This window comes from Pithys albifrons, chromosome 20 (assembly GCF_047495875.1).
Source record: "Pithys albifrons albifrons isolate INPA30051 chromosome 20, PitAlb_v1, whole genome shotgun sequence".
In the NCBI taxonomy this organism is placed as follows: Eukaryota; Metazoa; Chordata; class Aves; order Passeriformes; family Thamnophilidae; genus Pithys; species Pithys albifrons.
This window is the reverse complement of record NC_092477.1, coordinates 12,225,020-12,252,036: the sequence shown is the minus strand read 5'-3', so window position 1 is coordinate 12,252,036 and position 27,017 is coordinate 12,225,020. Positions and strand designations below refer to the sequence as shown.

The following is a 27,017-nucleotide window of genomic DNA, read 5'->3' as shown; positions in this document are numbered from 1 at the left end:
GCAAAGCACTCCAAATTGATGTGAAAACAGGCAAAGTGCCCCACAGCAGGTGAGAAAAAGTGTATTTTATTTGGCAATAGATTAAAGTAGTTTTCCTATTCCGAGCCTTTGGCCCATGGGTGAGTAAAACACCTGTGGAGGGGCAGTGGGGACTGCCGAGGGAACCCACAGACACAGCTCTCAGGTCTGCCATGAGGGAACCCACAGGCACAGCTCTCGGGTTTGCCATGAGGGAACCCACAGACACAGCTCAGGTTTGCAATGAGGGAACCCACAGACACGGCTCTCGGGTTTGCCATGAGGGAACCCACAGACACGGCTCTCAGGTCTGCCATGAGGGAACCCACAGACACAGCTCTCTCATCTGCCATGAGGGAACCCACAGACACAGCTCTCGGGTTTGCCATGAGGGAACCCACAGACACAGCTCTCGGGTCTGCCATGAGGGAACCCACAGACACAGCTCTCTCATCTGCCATGAGGGAACCCACAGACACAGCTCTCTCATCTGCCATGAGGGAACCCACAGACACAGCTCAGGTTTGCCATGAGGGAACCCACAGACACAGCTCTCAGGTCTGCCATGAGGGAACCCACAGACACAGCTCTCGGGTCTGCCATGAGGCCTCAAATACAAGGGCTTATTGCCTTGAAAAACACCTGTGTTTGTGGCAAACAAGTTTTTCAGACCCCCAGAATTTGTTCTTGGCCTCAGTGGGGATGGATGGCTCCGGCTCCTGTTAATCTGATGCAGAATTCATTAAGTATAATTCTTTCCTGGATCCTAATCAGGACTGACACAGGATGTCATGGGCTCCTCTGGAACTGTGCTCAGCAGCGTGGCAGCAGCAGGGTGGGAGTGGGAGGGAGGTTCAGTGGAGCTTTTATTGTCCTATGGCTTCTGAATAGAATCCAATAGTATCTTGGAGAAGCAAAACAGCTTGAAAAGTAATGCTTTTAGAACTGAGAAATTCAAGTCTGAATTCACAATGTCGCCTTTTGTCACAACTGCTGCTGTGGTTAGCACGTTTTTCATTTAGCTGTGCCCCGATGTGGTAGGCATTGTTTGTGACAGGAGAGTGATCTGGACCTGCTGTGTGATTTCAGGTTTCTACTCTGAAGAACAGGCTGAAGAAAGTCTCTACAACCACTGGAGATGGCGTGGCAAGAGCGTTTCTAAAAGCACAAGCAGCTTTCTTTGGGAGCTACAGAAACGCCCTGAAAATTGAACCTGTAAGTAGGCAATTAGTAGGAATAAGATGTAAATCTGCAGCTGTGGTGGAGGAAAAAACTAACAATTTGAAGTGTAGCATAACCTGCTTTTACTGAGGTCAGCATGGTGGCTCTTGGGCTGACTCGTACTGAAAACAGCATTCAGGTCTCCAAAATTAAAGAGGTGCAAGAAGCTTGATCCTTCACACAGGGAGAAAATGCTTATGGAAGGGTATGGGTGTTGCTGGTGTTTGAAGGCAGCTGAGCTAGAAAAGAGATTATAAAAAAGTATAAACTGATCATAGGAGGCTGGTGCAGAGCTGACCTTTCCCTGCAACACCCATCCCTTCATTGTGTTATTTTCAAAGGTAGTAAAAGATAAACTTTTTACACATGTATTTTTAACTGTGAAACATGCAAATTTATGGGATCACGGATTTTAAGAACTTAATTAGTAAAGAAATTATGCTTTTACAGCAATAAGAAGACTGTCTGGAGTTGTAACTATTCACAATAAATGTCTGTTAGGGAAATTCTCTTGCTCCTGGTTCAGAGCTGATCTCAATTTAGTGCCATCTGAGTGGGGGAAAGGACTTTTTTGTACTTGATCTTGGATTTTATTGCTTCTGGTGAGGCATCTGTCCCTGGCTTACTGTGAGTGTCTTCATGGACTTCAGTACAACTGAGTCCTGCCAAGTTACTGTATTTGCACACGTTTTGTGGCTCTGGGTTTGGTACTGTGTGTTAGGGGGGCTGTTTAAAGTGTATTCATGTGCTGGTAGACAGGGACAAGGCCAGTAGTGTGAGGAACATTCCCGTGGAATTCATGAGACACATCCCAGAAATATGGAGGGTGAAAAGTTCTAACTGCAGCGTGATCCCCAGGACATTTCCAGAACATTCCACACTCCTGTCTCTGCAGCAGGGGAAGCACACACATGTGCAATCCAGTGCAGTAATCCCAGCACAGTGTTCATGGCCCTGGTTGAACTGCTGTTGTTTAACCTGTGGCCACTTAACAAGATCTCTGTAGAGGACAAAATATCCTTTTGTCTTAATCCCTTCTTTTCTCACCTCAAGCATTTGGAGGCAGAACAGAAATGGGTGATATCTGGAGTTGCCACTGGGACATGCTGGGTTCTGGGTGTGAGTGGGGAGGCTCAAGGAGTGAAGTGACAATGCAGACTTACTGCTTGAGAAAATGTGGTGTGTGTTGCATTCCCCTTCTCTGTGAAGGTTAATGAGGAGCTCTGGCCTGCAGACACATGATAATCTAATTTTAATTGTGATGTTAAATGAAAAGGGCAAAAGCTGGACTACAAGCATGGTGTTTTCTGGAGGATGTTTCAGTAACTCAAGTGTCTTCAGTACTATAGTTTGTCTTACTTGTTCTTTTTAAAGCCAGAAGGAAAAAATAGCTCAGCCTGAATTTTAAACAGCCCAGTTACCATCATCAATTAAGCATCATTTCAGTGATTCATATTCAGGGTTCAGAAATGACTTTTGAAGTCAGCATGAGCCCTCCCACCTCTTACTGGGAAAATCCATGTGTTGTGTGTGTGGAAAAAACACATTGTATTGACTTGTGTGTGTCTGTCTGGGTGTAACTTGGGCTTTGGGGCACCTGAGGTGGAAGGAGGGCAGGTGTGTGAAAGGGGCCATGCAGAGGAGAGCAGTGCAGCCCGTGAGGAGCTCTGGTGTGACCTCCTCCCCTCCTTCCCTGCGGGGACACACCGACCCTCCAGCCACGCAGCCTCCCTCTTCCCTGCTCCTCCCTGGAGTTGCCAGGCAACTCTGGGAATATTGCTCTGTGCTTTGCCTGCCTGTGTGTGTGAGATTAACTAGTTAAGGGATTTATGAAGGAAAATAAAAATTTAAATTGCTGTTCTGGAAATACCATCTGGTATTTTGAAGGCTGAATGTTAAAGATGAGCATTTGAAATGAGTTGACAGTGGCAAACCCCTAGAAAGTGCAACTTGGAGGGATAGCTGACCTGAGGAAGGAAAAGAAATGGTTTGGTTTGCTTGACATTCCATCAAAGAAAACTTGTAAACTGTGAGGCTGCACAAATATGTCATAAGATCCAATTTAGTAATCAGGAAGTGAAAATTTTCAGGACTTTCCTGACTCCTCTTGTTAATCAAAAATTTAATTTCTAGTTATACCTTTCTATATTAAGATTTAGATAAAGAAAATTTACAAGTGTTTCATGTTCATGTATCACCTTCAGGTGGGGCAAATACAGGGCATAAGCAATACCAAACATGATGTGGTTCTTTGCATTTTGTGTCCCATAACTCAAGGAATCTGACTGTTCATTTAAAATCATCAATATTTAGGAAATAAATTCAAAGAAGCAGCAGCTTTTCCTCCTTTCACAGTGCATGTTTCACATGATGTTTAGTTTCCTAGGCCATCTCAGTGGTGTGAGCTGACTTTGTGGCATAAATGGTGCCATCTCTTTTTCATTATTCTGTAGGCCCAGAATGTGTCACAGAGCAGACTTTAAATTAACATTATTATACTTAAGCAGAGCAAGAGTTCTTGTTCTGCTCAGAGGCTTTTACTCTAGAGATACAAGGCTGTGTAATGTGCATACAAAAACACTGACAAGGGCTTTCTGTTGCCATGAACTTTCTGAGGCCTCCAGAACTAAAAACTGTGAGAAGAAACATACCTGGGTAGTACAGCTTGCAAGGCTAATAATAAGATTTACTGGCCAAAATAACGGGTTCAGTGCTGTTTCCTCCCCTGTTTTCTGTGGTTGATTGAGCTGGATGTTATCACAGAGCAGTGTGTGAGGTGTGGTGTCAGGTACAGTCACACAGAGCAGCAGGGGCTTCTCTGGGCTGGACTGGGGCAGGGGATCTTCCTGAGCATGGCTGAAATTCCTGCCAGGGACACCAAGGGGAGCATTCTGGTCACTCCCATGGCTTTTTTCAAACTCCCAGTGTTTTGCTATTTGCAGAGGGAATGTTGTAAATACTTGTAAATACTTAATTTGCACAAGCAGGTCCCCTCCAGCAGAGCCAGGTGTGTGACTGGCAGGTGTGTGTCAGGTGGGCTGCAGCCTGAGCAGTGAGTGGCACTGGGAGGGGAGGCTCAGGCTTAGGCTCAGGCTCAAGCTCAAGCTCAGGCTCAGGCTCAGGTGTGTGTGAGGTGGGTTGTGGTGCTGGGAGGGAGGCTCAGGCTCAGGTGTGTGTGAGGTGGGTTGTGGTGCTGGGAGGGAGGCTCAGCTCAGGTGTGTGTGAGGTGGGTTGTGGTGCTGGGAGGGAGGCTCAGGCTCAGGTGTGTGTGAGGTGGGTTGTGGTGCTGGGAAGGGAGGCTCAGGTTTGGGATCGGAGCTGTGTCTGTGCTCTGCTCTTTCTTCTGCTGACACCTAGTGGTGCCAGCCATTCCTTTCCCAGTGCTGGTGAGGGCCAGCCCCACACCTGTGGGTGCAGGTGGGCTCCGGGGGGCCGGGCCCAGAGCACTGGGGTGTGGGGGGCAGCCCCAGCCCTGGGGGCTTTGCCCCCTGCTCGGGGGGAGTTGCACACCAGGCTCTGCCGTGACCTGCACTCCCCTCAGGTGACAAGCCCTGCCTGTCCCCTGGCACTGCAGAGCTGCTCTCTGGGGATGGAACTTGCAGCGAGCTGTTGGATTATGTGCTGTGCCCTTGTTGTAAGTATTGCTCCATAACCTACACCTTTCCCATCGACCCAGGGTCAGGAACAGGGACTGATCCCTGCTTGAATGTGGTGGGAATTACTGATAATAACTGAACCTCTTCAATGAAGCATCACTTAATTTCTTTTATGTCTTCATAGTTATTATTCAGCCTAATTCTGGTTTATTAGCCTGAGCAACCATTAGTTGTATAACTGGGTAATTTCTGATTAATTTTAGTTGTTCTGAATTGATTTGGTTTAAATTTAACCCAAATATTCCTTAGATACATCCACTTTAGAATAAACAGAAAATCTGTGGCAGGGTCGATGTACTTTTCTCCTTCCACCCATTTTTTTTGCTTCCATTGCTGAATTACTTGCTAATTTGTGAATTGCTGATCTTAATATGAAACTACTAATTGAAACTCCCAGACATGTTATATACTGCAGTTTTCACACTGCTCTAGCTGAGCTGCACTGCACGTAGGAATGTTTGTCTTTGTGTCCACATTGCTGCCTTAGCTCTGCTGTCCTGTCAAACCCTGGTAGTTCACATTGGCATTTTAAATAGAGAAGACAATATAATTGTAACTTTGATACGAATTTTCTTTCAATGTGATGCAATTAGAGCAGTGGTGGGAGAAGAAGCCAGTATGAATAGGAGGAAATAATTTTTCTTTTTCAACATAACGTTCAAATCAACTTAAGGAAATAATTAATGCATTATTTTATATCAGTCTCTTGAACACAATAAATTCCTTCAACAATTCCAGATCCAGATCAGAGCAGGACAGAAGTCAGAAAAGTAGTTGGTGTTTGGTGCAGAGTAAAAAAGCAAATGCCAGATGAGTCTAAAAGCAAATTTTGTTGGAATATGTGTGCAGTAACATAAAGAAAGTGCGTGCTACATGCTGGTGCATAATTCATCCTGCAAAGGCTTTGTAGCATTCAGTGCTTTATCTACTATGAAGTATGATTGTTGCCATGGTGAATTATTTTTTAAGTTATTCAGTGGAAGAGTAAATAGTTGTTTCCAACTCCCAGTAATTGCCACATCCCAATTTCTTCCTCTCCATGGCCACCTTCTGCATAGCTCTTTTTTCTTGCATGTATATTTTGAAGGCATACCCTGTACATTCTTCCTTGTCACCAGAGGTATCTCAGTAGGTCAGAGCTTTAGGAGTGTTTGTCCACCTGGAGAAAATATGAAGAAGGACAATCCCTGATGCTTATACACCTTGTGCACAGACCTGTTAGAATTAACCCCGAGCTGTTGGGGAAACAGTGAGCAGAAGCTTATTAATAGAACTTTTGGTTTACTTGCAGTTTTGTTGTGTTCCTTTTAAAGTTGGTGCTGATATATATATATATATATATATATCCCTCTCTATGTATCTATATATATCCCTCTCTATGTATCTATATATATCTCAATAGGAATTTTCTCCCACCCATCTTTACCATTTCCCTGTTCAGGTGATGTGAGCTCTCAAATCCATCACTGCAGAGCCAGTCTGGGAGTGCCTCAATGACAGTCATTTCTAAGTCTCATCCTGATGACTTTACTAACAGATTGGAGTAGACAACGAGAGTGGCACTGACAGTGTGTAAAACCTGATGTTTGTGTGATAAAAATGGAGATAAAATGAATTCCTGTATATTCTGGAACTGAAACTTAAGACTTTTTTTTTTTTGCTGCTCTGATGATTGTGTGTTTTGTGGCATTTTGAAGACCCAGGTTTTTGACAACTTCCCTTAGCAGCCACCTGTAACCATTGTTATGTTTTCCCATCTGTGGGAAGTGCTGTAGGAGCTGTACTGCCCTGGATTCACAGGCACTGACTGGAAAAGATTTAGTGGGGAAAGACAGTTTTGTTTGTTTTCTGTGTGGTGTTTGTTTTCATTTCAATCCTCTTGCTGTTTCCTCTCTGAGCCTTACTGTTGCTACAGACAAGTTTCTGCTTTTGCTGTTTTAAACCTTAAAAATGCTCTTTTTCTAACAAGCATTTACTGTTCTTCGAGATGCATTTATTATTCTGCATCTAAGTCTGTTGAGATATACATATGTTAATGAAACTGAAAAGACATTCTCTTTAATCTCTTCTAACAGTCTGGTATGTAGTAAATAGAATTGTTTTGTAATTTCCAAACTGTTACAAGATCCTGTGTTATCTAATTCTGTGTGCCACGCTGAGGGGAGGGGGGAGCTGAAGGTTCTGCAGAAAAGATAACAAAAAGTTTTGAGGAAGTTGACGTGCCCCTGTGCTGAAAGGAGCATTTCTGCCAGGAAAGGGGCACTCAGACTGCCCTGTCCATCGTTTGTGTTACAGTGAAAATCCACCAGCACTCAAAGAGAAGGGAACCCCTCCCAGCCCCCTGCCGGGGATGGTTCTGTGCTTGGGTGGAGGAGCAGTGCCCCGAGCAGGGCGAGGTGCTCTGCACAGTGCTGTGTGCTGGCAGTGACAGCAGGAGCAGCTGGACCGAGGAGTTCCTTGGGCTGCTTTCAGAGTGCTGACACCACGGGGCTGCTTTGGGACCCCCAGAGCTCCCCTGGCTGACGTGGGGGGGGTTTGGGCTCTGTCTGTGGCACAAACCTGTGTGGGGCAGAGCAGAGCTGGCCTGGCCCTGCTGGCATGGGGAGCTGTGCAGCCCCTGCAGAGCTGTGTGCTCAGCCCTCAGCCTGGATCAGGCCACTCTGCATCCTCTGTGGTGGGGCTGCAGGATAAAGGGAGCTTTGTTCCAAAGCCTCTCAATCTCCCTGTTACCAGGGCAGGCTGTGCAGTGAGGGGCAGTCCTGGTGCATCAGCTTTGCTCTGCAAGGGTTTGGGTATTCAGTTCCTTGTCTGTGCCTGTCACACCTGGTTCTGGAGGTTGTGCTATTTTATGCACTTGGTTTTTGTCTCTTCTCAATTTGCTTCAAGCCGTTGGTTGTTTGTTTTAGCCTGAGTGTTGCCTGGTTTTACTGCGTTGTCTGCCGGTCCTTGGGCTGTAATTGAGGGAGCCCAGCTGAGCAGCAATGAAGCACCGAGCAAATGCCTCTGTGCAGCACAACTTGGAGATATTTCCTGAACTAATAAAGCGCAGGGGACCTGGAGGGGAACAACAAGGCACATAAACAAACACCGAGCAGCAAATAACATCACCCCTGAATTCAGCTCCTGTGTAAGGCACTCAGTGACTGCGTGTTTTGTAAATGAGCTGTTGTATCTGGCATTAGGAGAAACCCCAAACCTGCACACAATGCACAGGCACTAAAAGCCCCACCCAGAAGACTTTCCGGGCAGGTGGGGAAGGAGGGAAACCTTCTCAGCACTGTGAGCAGCTGTGCAGCTGAACAGAAAGCATCACTGCCCCTGGCAGAGGGTGGGAGAAGAGATTCTGCTATTGGGATTTGTAAAGTGGATTTCAGTAGCAGACAAAGTTGATGATATAATGATAGAAATTAGAATTTTAATCAGATTAGGAACAAAGTAAACAGACTTTCATCATAGAAAAAAGGTAAACTCTGCAGAGGGCTGATCAAGGTGTTGTTCTTTAAAACACACACTACTCCAGTCTGGTAAAACATCACAGGAAAACATTCCATCCTTTCTTATCTTCTAATTTAATTCATTGTTTTCTGTGCCTTTCATTCAGTGAGCAGCAGCTCTGGCAATGACAGATATGCTATTGTGACTGAAATGTGCATTTTGTAAGTCCTAACTCTCCTTGGTGTTTAAACAAACTGTGTGTAGGGCGTGCAGGATTTCTGCCGAGCACAGCTGGGGGTGTTCTGCTCGGAATTCCTGTGCTTGCAAATGTCTCTTTCAAGTTGGGAAATGTGTTGTGAAGTAGATACCATTATGATAATTGGAAGTTCAGCTTCTCTGTCTTGCTCTATTATTTTTTTTGAATACAATTAACACATCACACACACTTCACCTGGTCTCTCCTCATTTACCTCTGACACTTCCTTGATATTTATTTAGACACATGTGGTGTCTTTGCTTTGAACTCAATAGTTGGTATATTCACTGGATTTTTTTAATAAACATTTTCTCATTTAGAGATATACAATTAGTGTGCATTGTTAGAGAAAAGTATACATATGGATGTCAATTTAAGTCTTTTACTCATTTGTTAGATGATCAGGACATAAATTGTATGAAGATTGTAGAGAGGACTGTGATTCCTCTCAAATCAAAGTACCTGCTGAGAAGTTGCAGAAGCAGCTCATTTTATGATAGTTCTCATGAGGGAGCAGTGCAGAGAAGGTGTGCACAGAGCTGTCTGCAGAAAAATCTAAAAACATGTGTGAATAATGCATTTCATTTGGAATTGTTAGACTTTCTTTAAGGTAGCATAAAGATGAAGCACAGCTCTCAGTGTTTTGTTTGAATTAAGCTTTATGCTTTTGGATTCTCTGGCAATGCTTTTATTTCTCAAAACAAAAGAAACACTAAGTTTTGTTTGTAAAATAAAATGGAATTCTTAAACTGGGCTTAGTGCAATACCACTGGCATGGCTTTGCCTTCAGTTATATATCACACATCACCTTTCAGAGATCCACAGGAGGAAAGAACGTGAAAATACCATTATATGTATTTTATTTGTGCAAATTTGGGTGGGAGTTTCCTTTATTTCTTCTTTTTTTCATTTTGTTTTAGTTTTAGGAACACTCCTAATGCTTGAAGGTTTAATAAGGAATAAATCCCCAATCCAACCTAAGCTTGATCCTCACAATAGCACAGGGAATTTTTCTGGATTATTTCAATAATTTTGGGAGCACACTGGGGATGGGAGTTCCTGCTCACTGTCCCTCCCTGTAGTTGCTGTTTCCGTAGGATTTTCAGTAACTCTGTTACTGGAGATGTCTGATATTTGTAAGTCAATTTATTACAGGAAAAAGGGAAAAGGTGTCATCTGCCAAATAAGAATTCATTTGCTTGTAATGCTGAAGGAAATCAGGGTTTTCTCTTGAGGTATTTTGGACTTGGACTTCCAGTTTTCCAAACGCACATTTAAAATTATCTCTATCAAAACTCCGTGGAAGAGCATATATATAAACACACACACAGATAGATACATATATACATACATACACTTTTTTTTAAGTGAAATCATTCTGTAATAAAATACTTCAAGTCCTGGCTAAGCTGTAAAGCTTAGGGCTGATAAACAAAGCATCTGAAGCCAAATGGCCCCTTAGCTAACCCCAATTAAAATAAAGATTTCATTGCGCTGTCCTGACAGAGAGGGAACATATTGTTGCCTTTAAGGGAGTTTGGTTTAGTTAATGAAAGAATTTATTTCATTTTTTCAAATACAGAACCTAATTAAATAAGTTTCAACTTGACTTGTAGTTGAGGCCATTTTAACTCCTTAAAGGTTACTCTTGTGCCCAAGTGTAGCTGGTTTTTGAAGCATTTCTGTGCAGTGTACAGTTTAGTCATTTAGGTAATGAGAAATTCTAGAGCAGATCTCAAGTAACTATTGCCTGGTTTATATATATTTCTGTATCATACATGTATGTTGTTAATTCTTAAAGCATAAAACTTGGTTTGATATTACATTATTTTGACATATGACAGGAATTCAGCATTAAGTGTTACTCAGAGAGTAACTAACAGTAGATTCTTAAAAGTCCTGTGCAAATGAAGGTGCCAAGTGTTTGCTCTGAGTGCACTTGAAAAGCTGTAGATGATGTGTGTGCTTTGCCTGCTCCTGCTGCTCAATGGAAAGAAAAATATATCAAAGAATTATTTTAGTGGAGCTCTCCAAGCAGCACTTGAAGTCCAGAACATTTTCTCTTGGAGAGGATTAATGGTGAAAATGCAGGTGATTTGTAAGAGTTGCATGTGGGATGAGTTTGCCTTTCCTCAGTGTGCATCTGTACCTGGACAGATACAGCTCATCCCCCTTCTGTCAGCCAGTAATTTATTACATATTCTCAACCAAGAATGTGTGAAAAATGAGGAACACTTTTGCCTACATATGCTTTCTTATTACACACGAGAACATTTTATATGTAATGTTATATGTTATTTATATGTAACACTTTGTATGTAACATTTTGTATCTGACTTGAAGGCAGTCAGGGAATGGCAGTGCTGTTGCCTACCTTAATTTCTTGCCTAAAATGTGAAACTGGGATGGCTGCTGTGTCTGTGGCAGCAAAATCAGAGGAGTGACAGCCTGTCCCGAGGACAGGGGTGGTGCTGGTTGGCTCTTGTGTGGTTGTCTTGTCTGGATGGTGCTGGTTGGCTCTGCATCTCCTCAGTGGAGCCCCTGCCCAGCAAATACAGAAAGTGGAGAGTCCTGTGAATTCCTCATTGCAGAAACTGAATATAATCAGGGAGGTTTATACTTGGGGTAACAAGTATGTCATTTCTTTCCCCAAACACATCTCAGGAGCTCTGAATCCACGATGTTCTGGAGCAGGGGCTTCCAGTGCCTGGGGGGCTGCTTGGTCAGACATTTAAGCACATACATGTGTTGTGCCCCTCATTTGGGGATTTTCAGCTAATGTTGGAGTATGTGTTCTCTCCCAAATGCCACTTCATCACATGTTCTCCTTTGCAAGTTTAATGAATTGCAGTCCAGCTCTCCTATAGGGAGGTTCCAGGGCGAGCAGAGAAGTTTCCCCAGCCCAGGCCATTGATCTCCCTGAGTCAGGGACATTCCCAGGGCTTTTCACAACCTCTGCCTCAGGTCTGTGTCATTGTTGCCTTCAGATCTGGAGGTAAATGATAGTCAGAGAATTTCTACTCATGGGAGAAAATAAATAATTTTATTTATGGAAAAGAAACAAAATATTGTTTAGGAGGGACTTGCAGGGGCTTTTTAGTTGAAAAAGAGTGTTCTTTGGAGTGGGTGTGAACCTGAATGAAATGAAGGACTAGATGGTACTGGGGCCCAAAAAATCTGTTACTGAGTTGGCATATGTTACAGATCCTGAGGTAACTGAAATGCAGAGCTGTTCTTTTCTCTTCTGTTCATTTCTGTAGATCATTATAATTAAGTTGTGTTTCAGAAATCTCAATAGTTGCCAAACGTAACCAAAAATAACACATCCCATCCAGCCAGTTGCAGAGATCCTCGCTCTGCCCTAAAGCCACGTTTCCCAGCCATTATCTTGTCATAGCTTATTGTGCTCAATTTTAATTAAACATTAATAGCAATGTTGCAGTCAGAACTGATGGCAAAGTTTCCCAAAGACCATATATGTATATATATATATATACCCACAGGATATTCCATTGTGTGTGTTTCTTGTTTCTTATCTTGTCCAAACTCTGTTCTTTGAAAAAGTCTTTGATGAGGAAACACAAAATTGAGCAGTGGCTTGGCAAGTATCATTTTGCAATCAGGAGTCATCAGTTGCATTTTGTGTCCTCCAGGAGCATCAACTCAAACACTTACATGTGTGATAAGGCTTTTGGGGTTTATTTGATTTCCTTGTGCTCACTGTGGTGTGTACACCGAGTGTTCTGCAGTTCGGTTTCAATGTCCAGATGCTGGATCTCTGAATGCAGAAGGGGCTCCTGCCCTGCTGCCACCTGTAGTTCTCGTGTCTCTGCCTCCAAGGTGTTGTGTTCACCAGTGCTGGGCACAGCTTTTCCTCTTGGGTGTTGCATCACTGGTCCTTCCTGCTGTATAGGAAGCCCTGTAGTATTAATTGGCTGTCAGATCCCTAAGAAATCACGGATTAATGTGCTTGACCACAGTGCCCTGCTGGGAGCTGCAGTTTGCCCCTGCCCAGCCTCCCCTGTAGCACAACCACAGCTGTGCATGCAGGACGTTTAGTGGACTGCATTTCATTAATACGATTTGAGCAGGCCATACCGAGGGCCGTGCTGACAGCTAATTACCGGCCTGAAGGGGGGGTGGCGGAGGAACAATGGCACGGCTCGGGAGCAGGGGGACAGTGCACACGGGGGAGACTGCAGGGGGACAGCACACACAGGGGGAGACTGCAGGGGGACAGCACACACAGGGGGAGACTGCAGGGGGACAGCGCACACGGGGGAGACTGCAGGGGGACAGCGCACACGGGGGAGACTGCAGGGGGACAGAGCACATAGAGGGAGACTGCAGGGGGACAGCACACACGGGGGAGACTGCAGGGGGACAGAGCACATAGAGGGAGACTGCAGGGGGACAGTGCACACAGGGGGAGACTGCAGGGGGACAGAGCACACGGGGGAGACTGCAGGGGGACAGAGCACATAGAGGGAGACTGCAGGGGGACAGAGCACACGGGGGAGACTGCAGGGGGACAGAGCACACGGGGGAGACTGCAGGGGGACAGAGCACACGGGGGAGACTGCAGGGGGACAGAGCACACAGGGGAGACTGCAGGGGGACAGAGCACATAGAGGGAGACTGCAGGGGGACAGAGCACATAGAGGGAGACTGCAGGGGGACAGAGCACATAGAGGGAGACTGCAGGGGGACAGCACACACAGGGGGAGACTGCAGGGGGACAGAGCACATAGAGGGACAGCGCACACGGGGGGAGACTGCAGGGGGACAGCACACACTGGGGGAGACTGCAGGGGGACAGCACACATAGAGGGAGACTGCAGGGGGACAGCACACACAGGGGGAGACTGCAGGGGGACAGAGCACATAGAGGGACAGCACACACAGGGGAGACTGCAGGGGGACAGCGCACACAGGGGGAGACTGCAGGCGGACAGAGCACATAGAGGGAGACTGCAGGGGGACAGAGCACACGGGGGAGACTGCAGGGGGGCAGAGGACATAGAGGGACAGCACACACAGGGGAGACTGCAGGGGGACAGAGCACATAGAGGGACAGCACACACAGGGGAGACTGCAGGGGGACAGAGCACACGGGGGAGACTGCAGGGGGACAGCGCACATGGAGACAGCAGGGGGACAGCGCACATAGAGGGGCACTGCCTGGGACTGCAGGGGGACAGCACACACAAGGGGACAGTGCACACACAGGGGAGTTAAGAGGAGTCCAGTGTGGCTCATCCTGCGGTCCATCCGTGTCCTGGTTTATCAACAGAGCCAGTGCCACCTCTGAGCAGCTCCTGTTGCTCCTGTTGTCTCCCACTCTCCACAGGTAACCTGGAGGCAAAAAATATTCTACTTATTATTGAATTTCAACTGAATCTAAACATTTTTGATTCAAATCTGCTGCTTAGTTGGAGGGGAAAAAAGACAGCAGCAGTTTGCCAGTGAAGAGTCTGTTCTGCCTGATCAGCTCCAAAATTCCCAGTGAGGTGCTGCAATAGTTTGCTATTCTTGCAGTTCATTTTACAAAACAAGTTCCAGATTGAGCTCTGCTTCCATGTATTCTCTCTCCATGGAAATTATGTCCTTTTTCTCATTTCAAATTAGGTGAGTACAATGAAATCCTTATTTTACATATTTATTAACAAGGCTTTCATCCCTGTGGTATTGTAACTACCCTCACTACTTCATGCCAAGGAATTGCACAGAGAACTCACAAACCTTCAGCAGGTGTATGTGGTCACTCTTTTCAAGCATTACTGCTCCTGTCTGTATTATTCTTGCACGGTGCTCCACCAGCCCTTGTTCCCTGCCCTGCGTTTCAGGATGCTGTTGGTGGCACTGATTATTATGTAATTCTAAAATAAACCACATTAAAGGCCTCATGCCAAGTTCAAATCTCATTGGGTACCCCTTGTTAGAATATGGGTGAGTGAAAAAGGATGTGACTGTGCTGTCTGGCACGGGGAGGGTTAAGGGAATTTTTAGCCTCGCCAAAAAGTCTTTGGTCAGGTACTCAGGTGCTGGAAATTTTCTTAGCAACATCAGTCACCGAGGAACATGATCATCTGCTGTTCTGGGGTAGAGATTACAGGGCTTAATGATGAGCTTCTATAAGCTGCAGCTGATGCCAGACTCTACCCCCTTTACACCTAATTAGCCTCATTAATGAGCTCTTCTGCTCTCCACAGAGAGGGCTTCCTCCTTGGAATAGGAGGCAAAAATACTTCACCCAGGTAGATGTGCTGAAACCTTTAATTATTGCCCACACCTGCACAGCGTTGTGTCTCTGACAGCAATATTGCTTACCCCAACTCTGCTTATTGCACTGACCACAGGACAGCATTAACTCTTTAGCACCTTAGGAACTGGTTCTTAAGCTTTGAGAGTATTTATGGAGGGTGGAAAGATAAGCAGTCGAAAATTTAATGCTTAATAAAGGTGGGTGTGGCATGACGTTTTTGTATGTGATGGAAATGTTCTGAAAAGTTCCTGAGTATTTTATTTGATCCTGAAAAGAGTTTAAATTGCTATTGAATGTCAAGTATTGCATTAGCAGAAATAAGAACACTGTTAGGCAAGTTATTCTTCACATGAGCAGCTCCTGCATTTGGAGCAATGTAATTTTGTGCTGCTGAAATGGAGACATGGAAAAATACTCTTGTAGTAATCAATGAAGGAGGCAGTGACTGAGCTAATGAAGTGTTCAGGGTGATTCTGAGCTATGGCAATTATTGGTCAGTACCTGCTGCATTCTGGAGTTTAAACTTGTTGGAATTCAGTAACTTGTGTTTTAATGCTAAAATAGCTGTGTAACATTTTGGCCTTGAGTCCGAGCTGTTACGCCCGTGCTTTTCTAGAATGGACAGAGGTTGTGCCTCCTCCAAGGCACGAGCAGAGCCTGTGGGAGGGAATGGACTGCTCAGGCAAAGTTGGGAGATCTGGTGCATTTCAGTCAGCTCTGTTTGCCTTGAAGGTGCTCTTGGCAGGATGCTGAGCTAAGGTGAGCTGAAGCCTTAGGGTTAAACAGGAGTGTGGAGCAGAAAACATGGCTTGGTGCAGCTGAAAGTTATAAAGAAACTGAAAATTGGGTCTCAAACAGTGAGGCCACTGCAATAAGAGACATTATTATTATTAACAATTCTTCTGGTGTGCAGGGGCAAGTTTTACTTTATTAATAATCAAAACAGCATCAAACCTCCCCAGCCAAGATGGAATCACTCACTGTGTGAATCACAGAAATTCCTGTGCATTTTTCCAAGAATGCAGTTTGAATTGAATGCCAAAATAAAGCACCAAAATGAGGGTTTTTTTCAAATATTTGGCTCATGTTTTGTCAGCTGCTGGTGCTCCCCATGCCACCAGAACAGGACTGGTGTGCGTGGGCTCTGCTGGTGGAACCCTTGGCAGGGGCGGGTCCGTGTCCCTGGTGAGGCTGATGATGTCTGGGGGCACGTGGGGTGCAGGGAGCAGGTACTTAGCTAAGAGAGTGGTGTTTTATGACCTCCCTTTATGACTAAAGTGTCTCTCCTGTTGCTTTAGTGAAGTTAAAACCAGTTTATTCTCCTTCTGCATCTATATCAGCATCTAAACATTGTATTAAAATACTTAGCTCTTGAAAATAGCCACTTACTAATTGTGGGTTTGGGGATCATGATACAAAGGAGTCATGTACATCTTGCATAAAAACATATTTTCAACATGTTAACTTGGGTGAATCCCGGAAGCTTCACTGATTTGAGTGAGTTCTGGCTCTTTACATGTATCTAAGAAATCAAAAGAAAGCAAAACATTAACATTTGTGATCTTTAGGTGTATTGGTCATTCATAAATCTTGGCCAACGATTTATCACTTCTGCAGAATTTTTTTCCTATTTTAACAAAACAGTTTGTAGTCTCTGCAGTTTCAATAAATGAAGCACAAATAGCTTGTCATTTATCTCCTGGGCAATACTTTGTGTAGATTGTTTTTCCAAGCACACTTTTAGATTTTGTCGTAGTACAAACTAACTCACACAAAGAATTGCCCTGTAATTTCTCTCCTTTTCTGTATTGTCACTAATGTTCCCCAGTAGTTACAAGAGCAAAGGGCTCTTTCTTGCCGGGCCTGGATTGGCAGCTGCTTTGCATGTGGAGCGTCCCCGCCTCGCTGGGGGCATCGCTCACCGGTGATTGCAGAGCCAGAACTGAAATTACCTTGCAGCTAATGATAAAATGGCATGCGGGCCACAGGGGTTTTTGTGGAATAAATATAAGAGTGGAACAATATCCAGTACACATTATACCAGTAATTTAAAGCATATTCAGGACAAAGAGAGAGTTCCCAGTGCAGGCAGCATCATAGAGATTTGCTGTATCTGATAAAGATTAGGTTTCTCAGCTCATAATACCATACTATTACTTTTCTTTTGTTAGTCTTTCAACACCTACACTCCTGCATTGACACAATATCAAGTAGGAAGAGGAAGAATAGCCTTGTATTTAAGGGACTGAGCAGGGATTAAAGAAATTTCGGTTCTTTTCCCTGGCTCTGCCAGAGACTTTTGTGACCGTGTACAAGTTACTTATTATTTTCATGCCTCTATTCTTGATCTGTGAAATGGTGATTTTTTTCTCTTTCTCTTCCCCCCAGCCCTTTCTTGCTGCCTTCTTTGCACTTCATGTGCCAGGCTTGTTGCTTGAGTTCCAGCTGCAAGGCTGTAGCAGTTGCTTAGGGAGAGGAAGCGTCTGGCTGATGTAGGTGAGGAAATCAGGGCAGGCAGTGGCTGGAATTAGCCACATAAACACTTGGAAAGCTGCCTGGCTCCATTACACTGAAGTACTTTCATTATTTGAGAGTGTGAGTGTGTGTCATTTTACTTGGGCTGACATGAAAACGTCTGGTGTCCTGATAAACCAACAGGGTTCGAAATGAGAAGCAAAGCCGTTGCTGTGTGATGTAAGTTCTTGCCAGTTACACATTTTTTGGAGTTTCATCTTTCATTTGAAGTTGGTTTTGTCCCAGTTTGATCAGGTTCTGTAATGCTGTTGGATATTCCCATCTGAAATAATGTGTAAAAAGTCACGTTGAACTTTCACTGAGTCTGTCAGTACCTGAGCTGGGTTTTTACGTTTTAATGCAAATAAATCTTAATTTGCATTTTTATTACAGAAGTTTCATAGTAATTTTAGTCCACCTAAATTCTACAAGGGTGGAGAATTTAGAGAAATGGCCCATTTTGTTTGATACTCTTATCTAGGGATATTCACTCTTGCTGTGTCTCCACCAGAGGCTGTACCTTGTAGTGAGGAACAGGAAAAAACTCCTGCAATTGGTGTGGGATGGAAATGGGCACTTGGGTGAGGCAGTGAGTGCTGGGGCAGTGCAGTGTGCGTGGGTAAATCCATGGTTTGAAATGCTTTTCAGGATTACCCCTGGCAGTAATGACTTATCAGAACTGGCAGTGCCTTTTGAACAGAGCCTGAGTGTAGTTTTCTGTAGAAGATGTGTGGTCAAGTCTCTGAGCACGTGATGTCTTTGTTCCTGAGCAGCATCTTGAGGAGCTAATAAAGCTCTGGTGTCATTTGCTTAATGCAGAGCTTTGATCTCTGCATTCTGGATCCCATTATGGCCGAGGTGGATGCACAGAGCTCTCCTGTGCTGAGTGCACAGACTCGTTACTGGAGCTCATTTGCCATCGCAATTGTGGGCAGAACGAGCCCGTGTCCTGTCAGGTGCCTGGCACCAATTTCAGGGTTTCTGTGTGGGATCCTGCTGCCTGGCTGATGGTCCTTCCTCAGCTGTGGTGAGCTAATCTTCCCGTGACACTGTCCCACAGTTCTGGGGGGGTCTGTGGAGCACGGCCTGCCTTTGGCTGCTGCTGTTCTGACACTGACACACATATCCAGAGCCAGGGTCCCTCTCCTGCCTTGGTGTCCTTGTGATTCTGGATGCCATTAAGGATGTGAGTCCTAGATATCCCCACAGGCTTTACTTTGTCGTTTGCAGCATAAGCACTGTGAGCACAGGGTGTGGTTGTTTGCCCACCCAGCTGGTGATACACCAGTGAATCCCTTGTGTGCCCTTGGTTGGCTGTGTCCTCTGGGTTGCTGTGTGGGGCAGGGACAGGGGACTGACAGCCTGTGCACTGTCACATGGGCACCTTGTTCTGCACCTTTCCATTCCGCCCACACCTGTTAATTCCATGGCTGATTTACAGAGCAGCTCTAATGGCTGTGTTTATTAGAGAGGCTCTGGAGGAGCCCTCCGTGTCCCAAGGCATGCACACAGCAGCTCACCATTCATTACCTGCTCCACAGGCTGCCCATGGTAATGCACAGAGAGCCTGTCTCTCTGCCATGCCACAACTTCAGGCTTGTCTAAACAAAGTCTGCAGCTTTGGTTGTTGGGCTTGGTGATTTTTTCATTGGATTTTTTTTTTCCTTGTAATCAGGATTTGTGAAACCTTTGCTTGTGCGAGGGACTCTCACTATTGACCTAATCTGACCCCATCTGTGACCCCTGTCTTTACTCCCTTGCTGCTCTCCCCAGCACTCACATGCTGCACATCCTGCAGGAGTGGGAGTAAGTTCCCTTCCCATGAGCTGCCTTGGCTCCCAGGGCTTTCCAGAAGCCTCCTTTGTGTTTGCCTCTGTCCCTTCCTTCACGTCCTTCTCTCATCAGAGCTGTTTTCTATCCCATATATCTTTAGTCCTTTATATTCACTCTGAAAGTTCCTGCCATAACCAGTGAGCTGAGGAAAACTGATTTCCTTGAAAGATGAGGGATCATGTTGAAGTTTTTCACAGTGTAACTAATCAAAATTAGGCTTTATCTCTCAATTGCCATTATGGCTTCTTAAAATATAACAGCAGGTTCCCCAAAACTCCAGAACAGCCTGAAATAAATCCCAGACTCCTTTTGTTTTCCACTTGCTGCCTTAAGGAGTTTTAAACATTATTTTAGAATGTAACACAATTCCAATTTAAAAATAGGTCTGGTAACAGATCAGATGTGGGCTGAAACTTCTCAGCTTTTTAAGGGGTCATGAGATAGCAGCAGTGCCCTGATGAACTTCATTATGCCAGATGAATATAAAATATTCATATAAAGGGAGGTTTGCAAAGGCATAAAGAAAAGGCATCTCTTTTTCTATGCATCTGGGAGTCTTAAGTCTTAGTCTTATATTTAAAATTACTTCTTGTGTTAAGATTGCAGATTAAATGTGTGAATTTTTGTATTACAAATAATTTTGTGATCCAATCTTGAAATCTGGGTGAATTATCTGTGCTACTGCATTACAGATCAAATCTGATTCCCCACTGACCTGTATTTGCACACATTGAGGCTTTGCAGTGCCATATTTCAGCCTGTGTTCTGCATTTACAGTTGGAAAGGGGAGCAATGGATATTAAGGTGTTGACGAATCAAGGCCTAAATTCTAATTGTTGGAACCAGCAAGTTTAGGAGTTGATGGGTTTATCAGAACAAGTTCCTTTAATTGTTTTCCACATGAGCAAGACCATGCATTTCCCAGCATATCTGCAGCCCCACACGTGTCCCCTCCCAGGTACTGCCATTTGGCAGTGAGGCAGGGCTGATTAGCTGTCTAACCTGCAGTTAACGGGGTGGCTGTGCCCGGGGTGGTGTTGCTGTGCAGCCTGGCCCTGCCCTGCCCTGCCCTGCCCTGCTGGGCCGGGGCAGCCGAGCCCCCGGGAGGGCAGCGCGGGCGGGAGGCACTAATGCCCTGGGAGCGGCACCGCGCACGCCGGGCCCTGGGGATTACACTCCTCCTGTCACCTCGCAGCAGCTGAGCCTCAATTGTCTCCTAAGAAGTCAAAAGGTCTAATCAACCTAATGAACAAACTCAATCATTAGTACTTTGGGAAGGAGGTGAGTTAGTGCTGTGCCCCAGCTGGGGGGTGTGTTGTGCTGGCTGCACAGGGGGCAGGGGACCCTTCCCTTTGGTCCTTGCTCTGCTCTGGCCACCAGGCAGGTTTGGGATCCTTGGGGGTGACAGCAAAGGTTGCTTGTTTCCTTTAGAGTGTTTTGTGAGTGAGGATTTAATGACAGCTAAACCTTCCTCAGGAGAACTTCTCTGCTGGTGGGCTAATCCACACTGCACCCATTCCTCTCAGCAATCTCTGTCTCTGACAGATAAAACATTTTTCAGGAGTCCTTTGTTTCATTCTGGTGGCTGAATTTGATGGGAAAGCCTTTTTCATACTGGTCAAGTAGATGTCAGCTGTGAGGCATTTAAATGCATTAAACCCAGGGTGCACACCTTGATTTTGGGGCCAGAACCTTCCTCGTGGCCACAGTCAGTGTGTCATGGGCAGTCACCAGTGCCTTCTGTACCAGGCACATCCCAGCCACACCTGATTTTCCAAGCATTTTTTTCTCTGTATACTTTGAAATTACATGTCTTGTGATTCTTTATTTGATGAGTGCAAAGCCACAGGGAAGAAAAGAAAAGGTTTTTTTCACACTCATGCTTCTTGCCTGGAAAGACAGTAGTGATTTTGGTTTTCACTGAAAATACCTGCTAGAATAAATCAAAGACAGGTTATTGCCTTTACAATTAATTACTCTGAAACTGTAGTTATCATGTAAGAGTATTGCTTTCTTTTCCAAATCCATGGAAATTCAGTGGCCCAAGGAAAGGGTGACAGACACTCTCCTAAGGGAGTGATTTCTTCCCTCTTTGAATGAGCCGCATCCTGTGCTTAAACAGATACTTGTAATTGATCCTTTTGCTCAGTCATTTTAGTGGCTCTGTTGTCCTGACTTTACACAGCCAGTGGTAAATGAGATTGCTAATTTAAAGCTTTCAGAAGTTGAATGATACCACCCTCTGAAGGGGGTGCTTTAAGGTTTTTTCCTATATAATGTTAATTTTGAATATTCAGCACATGAAGAGTCCAAATGTATTTTAGTATGAGTAGGAAAAAGCCTGCATATTAATTATACATCAGTATGATTTAGTCATTTTTTGTTACTTTCTTGTTTTTAATTCAATAAATATATTTGCCTGCTCTGTTGTGTATTTGTAGATGTGTGGAGGAAATTCATGCCCTTATGGCAGATGCATGGCAGATTTCAGCATTACCATAACTCATTAAAATCAGATAAAAGTAGAGCTGCAAAACAATTTCTGTCTTCTGCCAACGAGATTGTGCAAAAGGGAAATTCCACTCATTCACTATGAGTGGATTCTTTCAGAACTGGAGGGAACAGAGTGGACATTCCTGACCTGCTGTGCTGGGTCTGCTGAGGCAGATAAGCAGAATGTACAAAATTCAGAGCACTGTGCCTCATAGTTTGGGGTCAGTCAGTGAAATTACCATTTTGGATGATGGAAGTTCTTCACCAGCTTTAGCAATGTGTGCACAAAGCCATTGTGGTTTATTTGGACAACACACAATTTGCCCATTTCCAGCCTGGTTTTCAGCCCTGTGGTTGGAACCTGGAGATAAAGCAAAGTTATTCCAAGTTTGGTAGAGCCTGCTTGAGTTCCCTGTTGGTTTGGGAAGGGAAGTGGATAAAGTGGAGGCAGTGGCTTGCAGTGGCTGTGCCCCAGCTGTGCAGGGGGTTGCAGTGGCTGTGCCCCAGCTGTGCAGGGGGTTGCAGTGGCTGTGCCCCAGCTGTGCAAGGGGTTGCAGTGGCTGTGCCCCAGCTGTGCAGCGGGTTGCAGTGGCTGTGCCCCAGCTGTGCAGCGGGTTGCAGTGGCTGTGCCCCAGCTGTGCAGTGGGTTGCAGTGGCTCAGCCCCAGTTATTGCAGTGGGGTGCAGGGGCTCAGCCCAGCTGTGCAGCGGGTTGCAGTGGCTGTGCCCCAGCTGTGCAGTGGGTTGCAGTGGCTGTGCCCCAGTTATTGCAGTGGGTTGCAGTGGCTCAGCCCCAGCTGTGCAGGGGGTTGCAGTGGCTGTGCCCCAGCTGTGCAGTGGGTTGCAGTGGCTGTGCCCCAGCTGTGCAGTGGGTTGCAGTGGTTGTGCCCCAGCTGTGCAGTGGGTTGCAGTGGCTCAGCCCCAGCTGTGCAGTGGGTTGCAGTGGCTCAGCCCCAGCTGTGCAGTGTGTAATGCTCTGACTCTGCAGGGGGAGCCCATCACGTTCTGTGAGGAGGCCTTCGTGTCCCACCGCTCTGCTGTCATGAGGCAGTTCCTGCAGAACGCCATCCAGCTCCAGCTCTTCAAGCAGGTACTGCCTTCTCTGCTCTGGTGGGGGTTCTCTAACACTACAGTGGGGCATTTGAGGGCTGTTTCCTTGGTCTGTCAGCCACAGAATTGAACACAGCCATGTAGTGCAGCCCCCATATCCTGCCTGCTGGCTCCTCTCAGGCTCCACAGCTTTCTCTGTTTGAGGAGGTGTTTGGTTTACTGTAAAACACAGAATTGGTGCTTCAGGGCAGCTGCAAGCACGGATGTGCAGCCAAACATGACTGCTGGTTTTCAGTTTTGGTGATATTTTCATTCTGTTTTAAGTCCCTGCCCAATACAAGCACCAAAGTTATTGCAGCTGATGCAGAGTGAAGTCTTTCTGGAAGGAGGGAGGATGGGGTGGCTGATGTGTCTGTGCTCTCTTTTAACGCTGCTGCAGTTCATCGATGGCCGTCTGGATCTGCTGAACTCTGGGGAGGGCTTCAGTGACGTGTTTGAGGAGGAGATCAATACAGGGGAATATGCAGGTAGGAAAGAGGGTACTGAAGGCAATTTCAGCCCCTGCTGGTGGTGACTCATGGGCCATCAGGATGCACTTGGTCATTGCTGTCAGGTAAATAACTGACTCAGCCATCCTGGTAGCCTGAAGTGTCTGAAATTTTTGTTCTTCCCTCTGTCAGGAACTTTAAATAATGTATTGTAGTTTGAATAAAGCCTGTTCAGTCTTACAAAACCTCAGCTTTACCACTTGAATAAAGTACAACTAAAACTGTTCTTGCAGTGAGGAAAAAACCTTGGCTTTATCCAGAACCACCTCAGATTTCTTGTAGTGACCTTAAAAAAATCCTGTTGTTCTCAAATGTCTGAGACAACACAGAGAAAATAGAAAAGTGTAAACCTCTCAGCAGCAATTTGTTGTTGTGTCTCCACTGAAGGAGGTCTGGCTGTCCCTTTGTGCTGGTGCTCCAGAACACTCAGTGCCAACACTGCACCCTCTGAGCGCGTTTTGTGTCGACAGTCACAGTTTGTTTGTCTCTGATTCTCTGCAGGGAGTGACAAGCTGTACCACCAGTGGCTCTCCACAGTGAGGGTAAGAACACGAGACTCTTCCAAAAGCACCAATTCTGGGGGGCCCAGACGTGCAGCTCTGGGGGCTGGGACCCCCAACCCATCCCTGCAGAGCTTGGGGGAACAGGAACTGATGTGGCTGCAGCTGAAGGAAGGAAAATACACCAAAAAACCCATCACCACAGGAATTCTCAAGTTTCTGAATCACACCTTTGTTGTCTTGGAGACAGCTGGATATAAGTTACTGTCATTTTAGAAAATAATGTGGGGGTTTTCCTTTTAATAGAAAAGAAAAAAGGAAACATTATCACACCAAAAAACTCTTCACAAAGCTGAATGGTGTGAAGTGTTGAATGGGGGCAGCCCTGTTTGGGATGGGGTTTGTATCTCTTCGGTTTAGTGCCAAATGTATAAATTAAAAATGTAAATACTTCTAGAGAATAATAAGTTGTTATAGCTGATCTTAACAGCTTCTTTCAATGCCTAAAATGTGGTGTATTGAAAAGTATTTCAGGTTTATAGATATGAGTCAATACGAAAGATTGATTTTTTCCCTGAGAGAAGTGAGTGTTGGATCATTCCATCTACTGCTGTCCTGCTTATGAAAGGAATTATATTCCTTACACAAAGTGTTGGGCTCCCTGGAATCTTGATAGTTTTGAATTATACATATTTTATAGCAGTAATTTAAAAAAAATCCATCATATGGTTAGATAGGTAAATAAATATACATAAGTACATATAAATATGTGGGATGACAAGTAATTTTAAAATTATAAAAAAGGGGAATGCCTGCAAGTGAATATAAAAATTAGTGTGATTAAATTCAACAGTTTATAATTTTTGTTGAAGATTAATTGTCATGAAGCAACAGAGGTAGTAAATCTTAAAGCTGTTTGCATCTGATTGCACATAATCAAATCTGATCTCTGGAAATGTAATTTTGCACTGAAAGAAGGAAATACAAAATCAGCTAAGGTTTTATTCCTTGGGTTTTGCTGCACAGCAACAGTCAGTGGTGTGTGGAAGGGACATCAACCACTGACCAGGTGAACAGAGGATTGTGGCTGGTGCATTAACTGCCTCATCACTTGGATTATATTCACCACATGCAATTCAGCTTTTCTGGAATTAATGGTCATGACTGTGGTTCGATTTCATTTCCCCTCAATTTGTCCCTTTATCAACTACTTGGATCTTAAAACGGCAGCATGTGTGTGATAAACAGGGCTGTGGGATCAGGGACAGGGAAACAGGAAAACAAAGAATATCCTCCATCTTTGGATTGTACAGGTCCTCCTGAGAGGGCATTTCCTGCCCCTGCCCGTTGCTGGGACCCTTTTGTCTTACACTGTTTGGGGTTTCCTGGGCAGTGCAGGGCCCTGGGGGTGATGGGAGCAGAATTCCCTGGATTTGTGAGGTGACCTGAGGGACAGAGCTGTGCTCTGGGGACTCCCTGCTGTGAAACCAGAGACATGGGGTGGGCTCACAGTTTGCATTGCAGTGCTCAGCTCTGCTCATAGCACAGGCACTGCTCTGGTATTTTGGGAATGGTGGATTTTGGGTTGCTGTTTGCTCTAAAGAGCTTTGATAACGTTTCTTCTCCTGTGCCTGTAATTACAGAAAGGAAGTGGAGCCATTTTAAACACAGTGAAGACCAAGGCCAACCCTGCCATGAAGACTGTCTATAAGTTTGTAAGTACTGAGGACTGGCTTACTGCTGAGATAAGAGCCTGATTGCCATTCTGCTTTAACCTCTCAGCTGAGGCTCAAGGCTTACATTCATTTTTATTGGACTCATGAAATTACTTAAAATACACATTCAGCTAAATTTCATATTTAAAGGGGAAGTCGTTTTGAAATGCAAAGGAGAATGGAAACTTGTGATTTCTTTTGAACATATAGATGATAAATTCTATTTATTACACACAACTCTTTCTGGGAAGTAGTGCCTGTGTGCTCTGCTAAGCAGCTCTACCACCTTATCATTGCTCTGTTGGAAACCATTGTTACCTCAGGTTTCCCTGCTTGCAGCTTCATGGAAAGAAGGGAATCCTCTCATTTTCCACATTGTTTCCATCTTTTCTAAATGTCAATTAATTTTCTTCCCTAGAGGTTTCTTGTACCTGCTCATTTAGCCCCCAGCTCACTGAGTTATTCCTTCCATGGCAGCATTTCCAGTGCTGGTACCAAACAGCTGGGGTGTTGCTGTGCTGTGTGTTTGGCTCCACCCTGCAGGAGCAAACACTCAGGGCTCCTGAGCTGCTCAGCTTTGGGAAATGATGCCACAAAAATCATTGAGATAACTGGTCAGACTTTGGGTTTCTCCTGCCTCCTTCTTCCAGCCTGAGAGCGATGAGCAGGGTGGGAATGGCCCTGCCAACCTGGCACCACTGCCAGGGGAGAGCTCCCAGGCTCCCTGCTGGTGCTGGAGAATACACCTTTACAGCAAAGGAAAATACGTAGAGGGGAACACTGAGGGGTGGGAGGCAGAAAGATGAAAGATGTGCATGGCATCAAAACAGGGCAAACAGTTTCTGCCACAGGGGCGGGGTGGTGGGGTTTGTTTGTTTGCAGTCTTTTCAGCTTTCTGTTTGTTTTAATGTGTTCTCAGTATACTGTTACATTTTTTATTGCCATTTTTAGTAACTGAAATCAAACTTAGTCACCACTGGAAATAGAAGGGGATTTTAACTTCAATTAATTTTTCATGCAGGCAAAAGATCATGCGAAAATGGGAATAAAAGAAGTGAAAAACCGCTTGAAGCAAAAGGTACTTGAAGTTCTTATTCAAAATGTATAAGCAGCACGTCTGAAATCCTTAGCCACTGAAAGCATGATGTGATCAATAGGAAGCTGTTTGATACACTGTTGTTAGCACACTTCAAAATGCATTACCAGCTGTCCTGGATTTTTCCCCATTATAAATATTCACAGGCAAAAAAAATTGTCTTCAGATACATTAAGGCTGTGACTTAACCCACAAAAGGCAGAAAATGGAGTGCTCTGTTTGGAGTGGCCTCACCCCTGCCCTTCGTGCTGGGGCTCTGTGCAAGGGAGTGCACCTGAACTGGGGCTCTTCCCTGCAGCCCTGGCAGGGAACTTCTTGCAAATGGCAAGTTGTTGTGATTTCTGCAGTAATCAGTCAGGAGAAATAGTGTTGTGTCTGTGCCACTGGGAAGGGGTTTCTGTGTTCCATGAGAGTCTGC

General features: G+C 45.2%; 1 protein-coding gene across 5 annotated transcripts in view; it reads left to right on the top strand.

Moving 5' to 3' along the window:
* The window catches only part of DENND1A (DENN domain containing 1A), a 150,824-nt gene that overhangs the window by 91,998 nt on the left and 31,809 nt on the right, over nt 1–27,017 (top strand). For all 5 annotated transcript variants that reach the window (XM_071574310.1, XM_071574314.1, XM_071574311.1 and 2 more), the window contains exons 13-18: nt 1,108–1,233; nt 22,679–22,780; nt 23,180–23,267; nt 23,790–23,830; nt 25,432–25,503; nt 26,525–26,581. In XM_071574310.1, coding sequence (XP_071430411.1) covers nt 1,108–1,233; nt 22,679–22,780; nt 23,180–23,267; nt 23,790–23,830; nt 25,432–25,503; nt 26,525–26,581 — 486 coding nt within the window. The remainder of the gene's footprint in view (nt 1–1,107; nt 1,234–22,678; nt 22,781–23,179; nt 23,268–23,789; nt 23,831–25,431; nt 25,504–26,524; nt 26,582–27,017) is intronic.